This window comes from Anopheles stephensi, chromosome 3, assembly GCF_013141755.1.
Source record: "Anopheles stephensi strain Indian chromosome 3, UCI_ANSTEP_V1.0, whole genome shotgun sequence".
Lineage (NCBI taxonomy): Eukaryota > Metazoa > Arthropoda > Insecta > Diptera > Culicidae > Anopheles > Anopheles stephensi.
The window spans coordinates 33,027,670-33,042,252 of NC_050203.1; the positions used below are offsets into that span (position 1 = coordinate 33,027,670).

The window sequence follows — 14,583 nt, forward strand, 5'->3', positions numbered from 1 at the left end:
GGTTTGGCAACGATAAGCGTGAGTGATTACTGTTTGAATCTTTTCAAATTGGTTAGCGTAAAAAATATACATATTGAGAGTGTATGAACGAAAATTGTTTATGTATAAAAAACATTAAAAATTTTATCGGAAGTATCGCATCGAACAAATCAATACGATCACTATTCAAACACATATTTAGGCCTTGTTCACATAAAAGGTTATATTATCGTAGATGGTAAGATTTCTTGCTATAGGGCTTTAACTAATATAGAGAGCTAATATTCGAGCCATACCATGAATTGAAAGATCGGGTTTCATTGACTCCAATAGATGCCAACATCACCGCTAAAATAAGATCTTGTCTAGGCAAGGCCCTCGATCATTGATTTGAACCATTTTCAGTCAAGTTGTGTGTCAATATAAATTAATATATATCTCAAATGTGAGTGATGTTTTAAATTTATAGTTATGACCATTCGTGGGCACATAGTGCCATACTGCGTTGAGGTAGTGTTCGTAGAATGGCACGAGATGCGGCAGCCCAAAGATCGGGTTCGGCCGTCGAGGCGAGATCAGATCGGTGATAGCTTCTGATTAGAGCAAGAGCAAATACGGCGACTTATAAAAGAAAAGCTGTGGTTCCCCTTTCTTAACTATAAAAATCAATTTATTTAAAAATCCTGAGCTTCCTAATGAGGGCATTAGCAGCGCCGAACTCCTCACGGCAGGCCTGGAGCTCAAATCCTGACCGTCCTGACCGTCTCCTCGTTCGCAAAACTGACTGTTCAGATACGACATGTAAAATCAAGCCACAAGCTTTAAAAATTGGCAGATTTTGTGGTATAGTATACACTTTTCTGCGATTTCGTTCAATTTGTCATTTAATATAATTTTACGTATAATTATACTTCTCACTTCTAGTGTATCTTCCACCGAGCACACATAAAAACATCGTCAGGGAACACTTTCTTCTCCCTCTATAATCAGAACAGCAAGCTCTATCCCAAACAGCCAGAGGTGTTTGGTGAGTATTTATGTCCAAAAGTATCTCGCTTCCCCCCGGCACAAGAAAAACAGCGATCCATGCGTACTTTATGAATGGACGATAAACGATATCAACTGGCAAGCCCGGTAGTAAATCAAAAAAGAAAAGACCGTCCTGTACAAACATTCAAAATCGCCTGCCATGTAAGGGAACAAGTGAGCACGAAAAACTCCACCACTTCAAGTTGCTGGAATGGAGTTGAAAATCAGAACACGCGAAAACCCTCGTCAGGCGGGGGCAGTTGAGTGCGGTGGTGGTCATTGGTGGTCGGCAGGGAAGTCAACGACAGTCCTGAGGACCGCTGTACCGAGCACACGGATATGTTTGTCGAGTGAAATGGACAGCTCTTACCTGTGTTAGCTGGGATGAAGCGTAGTAGGACACCCGGGATGGACAGACCGATTCGGGCTTGGCGTAAACCGATTCCGTCCCCGTTCCGGTTCCGTTTTGCCCTAAGGGCAGAAGAGCTGTCGCGTACGGCGATGGCGAAGGGGTGCTGCGAAACCCTGCAAGTGAATGACGCCGGAAGCGCAATGGAGAGAACGAACATGGTGAGCAGCAGCGATATTGGTTTGAGGGGGAGGGTGGGGCGTTGGTAGGGTGTGTGAGGATAGGGCATCCATTTTAGATACGGTTCATGTTTACGTTGGGTGAGTGCAGGACCATGATTGCAAAAGGTTTTATTTTCGGGGAAATAGTACAGGCAAGGGATAGGGCGCCGTTGACTACGGACAGCGATTGGACCAGGAATCAATTTGAAACTTAGAAACATTTAATTAAAGTAAATTTAACAGGGAGGTTTGTTAAAGGCAGGCACGAAAAAAAACTCCATCCCAAAAGTGACACTTACACGACTTTTTCGACTCGCTGATAGGATATTTGTTGAGGCTCGCTATCGTTGCGTAGGAACCACTGTTAGCGCTGGGCGGGCGTCCCAAGGGATCCAGCCGGATGAAAACATTCTGATGGCTACCGTATGCCGCCGTGGTGAAGCTGGTGCTACAAGGAAAGAATAGACCATGGGAGGAGAACGTAAAAACACGGGACATTAATAATACAGCCAACATCGACACCGACACACCAGGGGCTCTCTCTCTGTATGTATAGGGATAGAGCGAGTGGAAATATTTACAAACAGACTGTCTATCGATCCAGTTGCAATGGGAGGACCTACGTATCTCCCTTGGCTCATTGGACCAAATGCAAAATGGATGCAACGGAAAGGAGTGAGTTTAAAAAAACACACACTCACGAATATCGATGAAGCATAAATTCCCTGTTCCTTTTCGGTCTCCCCGGTGCATTGAAGCGCATCAGGGCAGCGGATGGATGCGACAGAGGCGGACGCAGGCTGGGACCGATTCGGAACAGAAAACGGGATTATCTGTGCTCTGTCTTGCGTTTCAAAAATCTGTGTTGCCTCCCGTTTGGGGTGTTGACAAGACGGAGGCACACACAGAAAGAGACCATAAACACGTGGGCCACCAGGCACCATTGCTCGTCCATTTTGCCACAGTACGGTAAAATGAACATGTTCAGACATGTGTTACCATCGGTCCGGTACGGTCGAGTCTGCCGGGCCCGGGGAAGGTACATGACTAGGGATGGGTTGCATGTTCTTTTCGAGAAACAAGACCGATATTAGCACGTTGGTCGGATGAGATTGCAAAACACTGTTATTAAAGTAAAGACACGTGGGACATGGTTTAAAAGTATTACATGCAGCTCGAAAAGCTGCAAGCACCCGGCCAATATACAGCCGGCAAGCAGGTGGACGAGTAAGGTGCGTGTGCATCTCGGTTGGAAGTTTATCAAAATCCTTTTTTTTTCCTAGGTCTCATTTATGCAACATGTGTCGCATGTAATCAATGTCAAATTAACTTTGGAATGGTATGGTCGCATTAAAAATAGCAAATTAGTATGTGCAAACCAATTACTCGGAGTTCATTCGAGGAAATGAGTGAGTAGCTATGTTCGTTCAAGTACGTAAATAATATTCAATGGAGTGTGTTCAAGGAATGTTCGTAATAATGAATTACATTCTGTCTCTAGCAAAGCTATGTATTTTTATGTAATTTTTTTTCAGAATTATAGATTTATTGGTTTTCCAAACCATCGTGAATTGTGGAAAGTTGCAATCAAACTGTGGATTGTTGCATTCAGTCAAGGAAAATTAGGAAATCGGCTGTTGAAGTTTTTGCGAATTTTAGAACCTGTCAAACTGAAAACTTTAAACATATGATTGGATCACTTGGGCACATGATTACATGTGCTTAACGCAGAAATTGGACGAAAATGTTACTTTAATTCTTCTTCTTCCTTGGCATTACAACCTCAAGAAGTCTCGGACTGCCATTCGTGGCTTTCTGTGACTTAGTTTTACCAATGGTAAAGTAGTCAGCCCGTTATCGCCTCGGCCACCGGACCGACCCAAATTATAATTAATTTAATTACAACTTATATAAAAAAATCCATTGTATTATTGAAACTTTCCACTGCGGGACTGCAATATTTTACTATCCCGCAAAAACATTGCACCGTGGGATTTAACCCTTGTAACATGGATTCATTTTAATTTATTTAAAATGGGAATGGGAGTTCTTATTCATAAGGTTAAGTCTTAAAAATCATACTTAATTATAATTTTTTAAAGTTTAGCTTAGTAAAGATTTTTTTCCTCTAACTTGTTGGTATGAGTCATTGATTCAAAAAGATGTCAAATAGATCTACAATCGGTTAATAAAACAAACCCAAAAATAAGATTTATTTCACATTCGTCTTCTCATTCCAACTGATATCGTACTCCGACTGCAAACAAGCGCCAATGTGCATTAATTCACTTTCACTTACTGTAACGAATCCTGCCGTATTTGTTTACGCGCCCGAACGTACATGGCACTGGCGATGAGCCCGACTACCAGCACCAGCCCGAGGGCACAGGCGGCCGCACCCAACAGGGCCGGTCCTTGCTGTGGTGCGATCTCTGCCGCCGGTAGACGATTCCTTGCCGGGTGCATACCTGTAAGAAAACGGTGGAACGAAAACATGTTTGTTTGTTAACCTTTCGCAGTAAGGGCACAGTTGCAGTGCCGCCTTAGTACATCATAAAATACCCACAGGAGAAGGTTGGTTCAGCTTCGAGACTTGTTTATAAAATTTGTCACTAACATAGATTGAAACACGCAGTTAGAAAATACTTCGTTCTGCTCCCAACGCACAAAAAGTAATGGAACTTTACGGTGGAATTTATATTCTCATTTGTTTCGGTGTTTGCCAGGGACTGTGGTTTTTTTTGCGGAAAACACCATTTTGCCGATAAGCAGCGACAAAACAAACATTATTTTTTATCGACGAGCGCTGCTAGCATTCATTTAGGCAGTGTGGTAGGATGGTTTAAGGAGTGCTATTGCTCGTAATAAACTCGCGCGAAAACCTCGATTAATACGGCCTAGTTGTGGTTAGGGCGCGTGGGATTGGGGTGTGTTTAATGTTGGACGGCGCGCACGCCAGTACGATAGTGACTAGGGCAAGGAAGTTTAAGAATTTCTTTGTTTCTGTTTGTTCCGCATAGGGGAGCGAGCGAGCGAGCGTTCGAGAATTAATTGAAATTTATCGCATTCCAACGGTGAGAAAATGTAGGAAAATATTGGCAGGCTAGCCAAATCCGGCGAGCAGGAAGTTTGCTTAAGACTAATACAACGAACCGCAACACAAATAGTGTAATCTTTTGGACAGGATTTATCTGTTGTATGCCGATGTTGGCTTAAGCGTTTTTTAATTAAAATAATATACAACGAATGACTTTTTATTAAAAATAAACCTATGCCAGCGATGCTGCCGAGTCAAATATTCCTTCCGCAAATGGTATCGGAATAAATTAGTTTCCCGATCTATTTTGACTGCGAAATGAATTGGTTATCATGCAAGAAATAACCCAAAAAAGGCGATCGAAACCCAACATGGTTTTCCTTATTCCTGACGATGTGCATGTGTGTGTGTCTGTGTGCGTGCATGTGTGAATATTTTATTCTAAATAATCAGTTCTAAATCGGTTCACAGTCACAGCAGTGCTGAAGTCGTAGAAAAAGGGTCTGGTATGCCGAGGGAAAAAAGCCATACCTCGAATCGAAAGCCATCAATTTGCATTTTATGCCGCATGCCGATTTGAAAAGCGATATCAACTCCCGGGAAAGTGGGAGCAAAAAAAAATAGAGGACCGAGAATTTTGGGTGGAAAAGATGGGTTGAATGAATATGATGCAATCAACATTCGATAGATTTGGGTCGGTGTATTGGCCGGTAGCAGACACACGACGGTATTGAATCCGAATCGGGATTGGACAATGGGGTACGAAAAAAAGGGTACAACCGATTTTGGACGGCTTTGCGTGACGGTAAGGCACTATGGGCTCGGTTGGGGATGTGAAGCAAAAATTTGTATCGAATTTTATTATAAATGACAATTATTCGGTTAAAATGCTGATACAAACTAATAAATTTTAATTTATAGTATGTGTAGTAAATAGAAATCGTTTTTGCGAGAATTTAACAAAAATAAATTATGATAACATTAATAAATGAAACTATTTACTAACTAAATGATGTGACAGGTGTGTTAACGAGCTCGAATACGTTCCATAGAACATTTGTTTCTTGTGCTCGTTCTTTTCATTTTATACGATTTTCTTTTGCTTTGTTAATTTAATATCAAAATTTCATTTAACAAAAGTTATCATCTAAAGCTGCGAGTACTTTTTTGCAATTATGATACATTTTAATTGTGCAAATGGAAAATTTAAACAACAACTGGTCGTTTATTAAAATAAAGAGGAATTTAGATTTGATACCTTGTGCTTGAAACTAGTCAAGAGCTGCAGATTGATTTATTTATTTAAATTTTGTTATGGCCTACATAACGATCCTATTGAAATAACCATGAAAAACCTTCAGAGCAAAAAAAAAAGTAGAAAACCAGAGAGCAGATTTTTTTTTCACAATGCGTATTGCGCGAAATTATTTTAAGGTTGCTAATTCTATTGTTGAGATCGACTGAGTTATTCAACGATAAGAAACCAGTGTCCATTTTTAAGGGTGGATGTTTAGAAACTATTCAGTCAATCTAAATTCTGTACCTAACAATTGTCCTGGCCTTATGTTTCTACTAGGAGCCCGAAAATTTGTTTGCTCAAGTATGTACGGGGCGTCATATAGAAAAGGCACTATTTAAAAAAGTTATAAAAAATATTAGATTGTCTACAATAAATTTAGCCTTGAAGCCTCCACGAGCATAATCTATTTCGAAAAAAAATCCGAGAAAATAAAATAAACTTTTTTCCATTTTTTTGTTGCACCATTTCCACTGTGCAATGACGTAGTTCCGGTTCTCCATTGATTTTTGAAAGGAAACAGGACAGCAATAACATATTTCCATTTGTCTGCATACATTTGGGTACCGTTTTGGATCCCGATAATCGAGCTACTACTTGTAGATAATTTGTTAGACAATGTGTTACAAATAGCTAAACCGTTCTTACCTTTAACAAAAAAAGGTCAATTTGAATGAAGAAAATAAGTTATAAAATAAAAGAAATGTTCCGTTAATTATAATTCGATTCGATCACTCTTTGTCACTTCAGAGCTCCTTCATTCCACACTCACCTTTGATGCAAATTTTGTTACGCTTGATAATCAATTTCGTGTCATTATGCTTCGGCGGTCCCTCGACGTGCAGATGAATGCCGACCGGTACCTCCTTGGTGACATTTCCCCAGCACACCACATGCACGGTGAAGCTTTCGACCGTCCGCGGGATAATGCCACTGGTCGGAATGTCTAGCTCGGGATGCTGTACCGCACCTTCGTTGTCATCGTAGTGGACCGATATCGTGTAGGGAAGCTGCAAAAAAAGGGAAAGACGAGCAACGATTAAAGAGAACGCGTTAAGAAAAAGCGTCAAGAAGAAGCGAAATGCTGCAAATTACACGTTCTCGTCTCGTTCAGCTCTCTAAATGGAACATCCTAATTGATGATAATCGAACGAGAAGATGTGTCTGCTCAGCGGGACAGTAATCATCACGGTCGGGCAAAGCACCAACAACGCAATACCGTACCCGCCCGAAGTAAATTAATATTCAATATTGAATCAGCATTGGTGATCTACGAAATAAATTTACCGATAATGATTTATCGTGTACAAAAAGTGGGAAAAAAGTGCGACGAAAGCTTAATGAAGCGATAGACGGGACGACGAGCTGATGCCAGTCAAGCGAAGATGCGAATGGCTGCTGGGTGCTCGGCCTGGCATAAAACTTTATCGCCAGTTTTGCCCCAGCAACTCTCCAAACTTCGACCAACACCGGGTGAAAAAGTATGTAACGATGCTTTTAATTAAAATTTTCGTGACCCACTGACTGGCGCTCGGTATGCTCGGCGGGTGATTGATCTTGAGCGAAGCGCCAGTTTGATTGAGTTTTGAGCCAAAGTTTTGTTCCGCCGACCGAGTCGACCGATGGTTAATGAAGTGGAACCATTTTAGATGAACTGGTGCACGAAAGGGCAATTAAATATTTCGTGTCTGTATTAGCAAAGCATCTGCATATTTGATGAAGTGCGCACTGAAGCTTACTTGTAATGAAGTACAAAAAGAGGAAGCATCATGAAAAATGACTCCGCTTTCAAAATAGATCATGTAAAAGTAACAGAGAATTAAACAACTAGTAGCAAATCTCGATCATCTCGAGCAAAATGCAACATCGACAGTGTACTAGTGATGGGCAAAATTAACCTTTAGTCGGATGTGTTTCAGGATGGATCCAAATTTTCCGAAATTGAACCCGGTAAGTAGGTCCGGAATTGGTTTCGGAATCGGATCCAGAATCAGAAACGGTTTTGTAGTCGAAATCGGTTTCGGAATCGATTCCGAAATCGGTATCAATACCGAAACCAATATCAATACCGGTTCGTCAATCGTTATTTAAACTATCTACACTGATAATGGATGCCTTTCGTTACTCATTATCCATGCTGCTTCCAATTATTAGTAAGTTTCAGGAATCGGTCCCGGAATCGGAATCGGTTCCAGAATCGATTCCGGTAATAAGATCCGCAATTGGTTTCAGAATCAGTTTCGAAATCGGAATCAGTTTCGTAATCAGCTCCGGAATTGATATCTATTCCGAAACGTTGTTTGTTTATCATTTCCGATTTCAATCGTTATTTAAACTGTTCACACTAATAATTGATGCTTTTCCTCACTCATTATTCAAGTTTCTTTCAAGTTTCAGCCAGGTTCCGGAATCGGAATCGGTTCGGAATTGGTTTTAGAATCGGAATCGGATCCCGAAATCAGAACCAGTTCCAGCAAAGTAATCGGCCTCGAAACCGATTCCCAGAATGGAATTGGAATGAGGTAGTTCCAATTCCGAACGACCATCACTACATTGCACTATCCACATGTACAAGAGACCTTTCAGCACCATAACCTTCCTGTCCCAACACCACACACATCACATCGCACCTCCTCATCAAGGTTTTGGTGGCGATAAAACAATCGGGGCCTCTGTCTGACACTCTCGGAATCTAATTAAAAACAACAAAGAGAACTAATTGATTCTCGTCTGCACCGTCGGTAATCGCATTAAGGGCAAGCAACAAATAGCCCACACTCCCACCGGTGCCGGTCCCTACACGAAGCATATTGGTTCGGCGCAGTTGGCAATTTTGAATCGGTCTGAATCGCACAACAGGGCGGCCTGTAGGGTGGTTTTGTAAAGGCATCGTTGAACCTGCGCTTTGCTGGCGCCCCAAAAGAGTGAGAGTAACATGTTTGTAGCAGAATGTTCTTTGAGTGGAGCATATTTGTTTTAAACACTAATGCAACTTCTACTTAGTTGCGTTGGCTGATTGAAGTTTCGTTTTAAAATTTGATTAACAAAAAAATATTTACAATTTTCATAAAGCATGCTTCCTGCTTTCCTGTGAGAGGATAATTTCATTTGTCCACCATTTTGATACTTTTGAACCTTTCTCAACCACAGAGAGCGAGAGAAAAAAGGATCAGGAAGTCGTTCCCATCGGCTAATGTTGCCCGAATCCCAATCAGGGATGTATTTTTGATTGAATTTTCAACCAACCAACCAGTCAGTGTTTGTCCTGCGTAATGCCACCGACGTTGAATCGGACGCGACTTTTAGCAGCGCCAGTCGAAACCCGACCCGACTCGACGCTGATTAATTGAGTTTATTTCGGGGCAGATTTCGTCGACTTGTTCAAAGTTCAAGTCGCTTGGTTTGTGACAAATTAAATCAAACAAGAGCCCGCTGGAGGTTGGACACGGGTTTTCCACTGCCCGAACAGCAAGGTCAGATGGAGAGATCTCGCTTTGATTGCATTAGGCCATGGTATGGAAAACAGTTTTTCCCTGCGCAGCTCTCCGAGTTGCGTCCTGAGGAGTTTTTTTTCCTCCACAGTGACAAACCTGGGGCTGCCTTGCTGCATAACTTTATTAGTTCCGTCAGTTTTATGGAATTTACTTTTTCGCTGAAAGCTGGCTACGACGCATCGGAAAACTCATCCCCCCCTTGAAAAAGGGGTTTTATTTTGGGGAATGACTTGAAGGAATGGGAAGAAGCCGTCCATTAGCCGTGGTGAAAGTTGTAAACCGTGCCTAATGGTGTTGCGTGTAATTTTATTAGGGCAGCGAATGAGAATGAGCGCCGATCGGAGTTAAAAGCACGACAGTATACGTCGCTGATTTTAGCCGAGAGAATAAAGCCTCTAATAAGAGGTTCGCCTTTTTTTGTTCGGAGCCTTTTTGGGTGAAGAAGCTAATGAAAACCGAATGGTGCAATGATAAGCCGCTGCCAGGGTGGTGCATTATCCAACCAACCATCTTTAAAATTGCGGACTGCTTTCGTATTATAAAGATTTATTAGGGCCAGGAATCGAGAACCTCCCAGACCGCACCTCACGGGGTCTGGCTAAAAGCGAACGTAATACCGCTTCCGGCTTTTGAATGATGCCCGGCCAAGCTATATTGAGAGATAAATTTTCATTTCATTCGAACATAAAGAATGTCCGGTGATCGTCCGGGGACGCCATTCCCCAGCGAACGCACATGGGAAATACACCAAACACTTCGCACCGCTAGACCACTCGGCGGGCTTGAGCATCTGTTGAATGAAAGGGGTTACTGTGAGCATGGTCGAGCTGGAAGGTTCTGTCCAGTCAGCATGAAGAAAAAGAAGAAAAAAACACCGGGGAAGAGAATCTATTGAACGAACAGAGTTCCGCTTACAGCACACACAGTCGAACGGTTCTAAATTTCCGCTTCGAATGGCACCGGCAATCGTGCGGACCGGAGGGAAGGCCAACAAACCGCACTTTGGGGTTTTCACACAAAGTGTCGTTTTTTTTTTCGTTCGTTCTTCCTGGTTGGATACCGAATTTTCCGACTTCCGATACCACCAATACAGACCGGTCAGCACCCGATCGAGGTGGGAGTTTGGAGCGTATCGAACGAAATTGAAATTTATGGCCATTTGTCGAACGGAAAACGGAAGTTGCCTCTATTTTTTCCCCTCTAATGTTCATATGTATGTCTGTATGTGTGCCTGTGTGTGGTTGAGTGTTTGCACTAAAGAATTGGTTCTTGATTTAAATTAATCCACTTGGTCCATTGCGAAGCGGGAACCATATCTTCCGGTTGAAGCACTTTCTTTGAGGATCTTTCAGGTAACAAAAGAGGGCTACAGTGCACAGCATAACTGTAGGAACACTTGCTTCTGGTGCACAAACCAAATACTTAAAAAGACGAACAGTGAGGATGTTCTAGGTAATTTTAAATATTTTTTTAAAACTTTTTATTTATTTATATATTTAAACCCGGACCGTTCCAACTACGTGGTGTCATTGAGTCTAGTAAGCCAGAAATGGCATGCATGACGTTACGGGGTTGTTAGAAAAAAGAAGAAGAATAAGAAGAAGTAATGATTCGTGCCGAACAATAGAATCGGGGCATTTTTAATGCTGCGCAAAGTGTTCCTTGAACAACGAATCAAAGTGAGATAAAAATCTACGACGAGGGTTTTTTTGGAGAGAAAGTTTTGAAAAAAAGAACATTTATTAAAAAAAATCGGGCTGTATACAACCAATGCATTCCTGTTGAATTTTCCGGACTATTCTGGACTATTTTGTTTATTGAAGTTAAAAGAATTTTCAAAAGAAGTTCCAGCTAGCGTTAAAAAAGTTTTATAAATTTTTCGCTAGTTCCAAGTTTTTCCTTTTTTTCCTCAGAAACTGTTCAATTTGGCTGGAACATACTGCATTTGTCTACGGCCTATTGATTAAATTGTGAATAAGAAGGCAATAAAAGAAGTTGAAACAAAAAACAATAAATCATTAACAAGAATAATAAACGAAGAAAACTGTTTAAATAACGACCAATATAAACAGGTACATTAATGTGAAATAACAACCAACGAAATGCGATAATCGGATATGGAAACGCAATCCAAGTGACACATTACACGAAAAAAAGGAATTAGAAATGCAGCATTACATTTTACATTCCCGTTACAAAATTTTGGATAAATCTTAATACTAACTTCACGAATTAAAGGCCTAATTGCAAAAGTCAACAATTAAAACTTATTTTAACAAATTTTAGAAGATGTATAGATCTCAGAAAGAATGTTATGTATTGAACAACATATTTCAATACTTTTTTCGAGTTTCTATAAATTAATAATTGGCACCATTTTGTTCACGTTAAACTTTGAGCATTTAAAAAATTGCTGGACATGGCGTTCTTGATATTATTTTAATTATTTTACTTATTTCATTACTTTTTATCAGCAACCACAAAAATTGCTCATGCAATTATTTATTTATTCGTCCAGGACAGCCTGGACGGCCTTTTTGCTTCATATAATTATGTTATCCACTGTACATTTCTTCATGAGAATGGAAACATTTGTTTCTCTTCCCATTTTTTCTCCACCGGCAAAGATTTGTCCGATTAATCCGATGCGTGTTTTAGCGTGTTTAGTAGCACAGCCCTTTTAAGTAGCTTTTCTTTTAACAACTTAAAATCAACAACAGCTGAGAATGTTGTTCTATCTATTCATTCTCGCGTGTTTCTACCACCGAAAACTTTGCCAGTGCCGGGTGAAACAAACCCACTACCAAAACTCTGACACGAAACTGTCATCGAATCATTTGCATAAACGGAAAATTGCTACAGCACACTAATGGAACACTCGTTCCCGGACCAACTCTTGCCAGTGGAAGGTGTAAGCACAAAGCAAACTGAAAGAAAAAATTCACAAAACAAACACTCACACAACACAACAAATACAAATGTAAACCCAGAAACGCTCAAATGAACCACACAAGGGTGTTTTTCTTCCGTTTCTTTATTCCCACGTACCAATCCGTGTTGGAAGTGTTGTAAAATCTCATTCCTTCCTCCTCATTTTCCACGCCCATTGACATGCTAAGCAAGTGGAAAGGAAAGCGAAACGAAAGAACATTTCACGGAAGGAAAAGTTTTTTTTACCGCGACTGCTTTTCACTGGTTCCTATTACTGTCACCCAAAGTTTTGTTTGCCTTATCGGGGCGATTGTTGAAGGGATTGTCCTTAACCAGCACAACACGACTTTGGGGCGGTGGTGTGGCCCTCTCGGGTCTAAGGACTTTATCAACCAGCCACACAGGCAAGCGTTTTGTTGGCTTAATGATGGCTAAATTTTCCTTTAACTTCCCGTTGAGGTTTTAGCAGTGCAAATTAGGTTGACCCAGTTCGTGGCTGGGTGGGCCGCATTTTCCGGCTGTCCCTTTCAAACTTTCCGAGAAAAAAAACGATTCAGTGTTTTTGAGTGCGGCACCTAAACGAATGTCATCGTGTCCGCTTTCGTTTGTAACAGCTGAGGAAAATTACGATAGTTTTTTTTTGTTGTTGCCCAGGGATAATAATAAAGTATGGAAATTTTATTGATTGAAGGAGGAATAATTTCACTTTACCGTACCTAAACCTCATTTGAGAGGGCTGTAAAAAAATTAGACCCATCTTGATTGAACGTTTTTTGAGGCCTCGTATTGTGATAGCGTTTAAAGGAAAAGACTGTTGAAAACAACCGAGAATGATTCCAAGTTTTCCAAGGCATGAGGTAATACCGTGCAGAGAAGAAGGAAAAAAGGCTAATATTCCGCCTTAAAAGATTTTCTTAAACGATAGCCTTGGTCGGCTACGTGTACGGTACGTGTTAAGAAAAAACAAGCACGACCACATGCCCTTCCAAAAAAAAAAAGAAGGATTTCCAAGCTTTCGCTCAATTTCCAATCCCTTTGCAAAGCTTCATTGTAATGCAGCGTTACACTTCCTTGTGCTGCTGCCATTCCTCCATCCGTTCGTTATCGGAAAAAACTGGAGGAAAAGATACGAGCCGAAACCACGGCTTGGGATTGGGATCAACGCCAAAAGCATGTATGGCCAAGCAAACCACGACCAACAAAACCCGCACCCAACCCAGCCATCAGCATCATCGGCATCATCGGCTTTATCCGCAACATATCTCTTCTCTCGTCGATGGCTATCGCAAAGGATGTAGTGTAAGACCTGTTCTCGGTACTTTTCTTTTTTTTTTGTTGCCCGGCACCATCTAAATAGTCGGATGCAATTCCTGCTTAATGGTGCAGAATCGGTATCCATTGTTTACACTGCGTACACGCTCCTGTTTGCACAAAAGTAGTGTCTACTGACTGACACACACGCTCGGGCTGGAGGAGCTTTTCGATAGCAAAAAAAGTGAGTAGCAGAGAATATTCCGATCAGACATCATAAACGTGATGAAACGCAAAAATTGTGGTGCAGCACGAACGATTGGGCTTGATTGCATGGACGGGATATGGTTTCGGTAAGCCGATACGGCAAGCTGTCTGCATTTTCATCCCATATCGCACATCATTGCACTGCAAGTGAGGTGAATAGAAAGTGTATGCTGTACGAGGAATAGACAAATTTGTGTGTGTTTTTGTTGCATAATGTACATTGGCAGCTCTTACTTTGACTTGTCGTATAAGTAACATGTTTTGTGTAAAATGAGTAAACATATTTTATATATTATAATTTAATTACCTGAACACTTGTTCTCTTTCAATTCTACATGAATTTTGAATGAAAAAATAAATAGTTTTCTTTTATTTAAACCATATTGGGCCTTATTAATTACCTATTTCTTAAGGACCTTGGGATAATGCTTGAGCGTCATATCATTTAAAACTTATTTAATAAAAAAACTTTTAAGTAAAAAGTCTGGATTGGGGTTCAAATCTCATCTGGGCCTTTGGCCCATAGTGAGGACTGACTATCCAACTATGTGGTTACAATAAGTTCATTAAGCCAGAAATGGCAGACATGACCTCAAGAGATCTTTAGGCTAAGATGAGATCGAGAGAGAGATAAGTTAAAGAACTATACAATTTATTATGAATGCTCCAGTACAATTGTCGAGCTACGAACATCTGATTTGCAAAAAATTAGCAAATTCATATTTTCA

General features: G+C 40.9%; 1 protein-coding gene across 2 annotated transcripts in view; it reads right to left on the reverse strand.

Annotated features, from left to right (window-relative positions):
* LOC118509566 (tyrosine-protein kinase Drl-like) overlaps positions 1-14,583 on the reverse strand; it is a 65,698-nt gene that overhangs the window by 32,279 nt on the left and 18,836 nt on the right. For both annotated transcript variants that reach the window (XM_036050326.1, XM_036050327.1), the window contains exons 4-7: positions 6,685-6,922; positions 3,878-4,046; positions 1,878-2,026; positions 1,379-1,533 (exon numbers count right to left, since the gene is read on the reverse strand). In XM_036050326.1, coding sequence (XP_035906219.1) covers positions 1,379-1,533; positions 1,878-2,026; positions 3,878-4,046; positions 6,685-6,922 — 711 coding nt within the window. The remainder of the gene's footprint in view (positions 1-1,378; positions 1,534-1,877; positions 2,027-3,877; positions 4,047-6,684; positions 6,923-14,583) is intronic.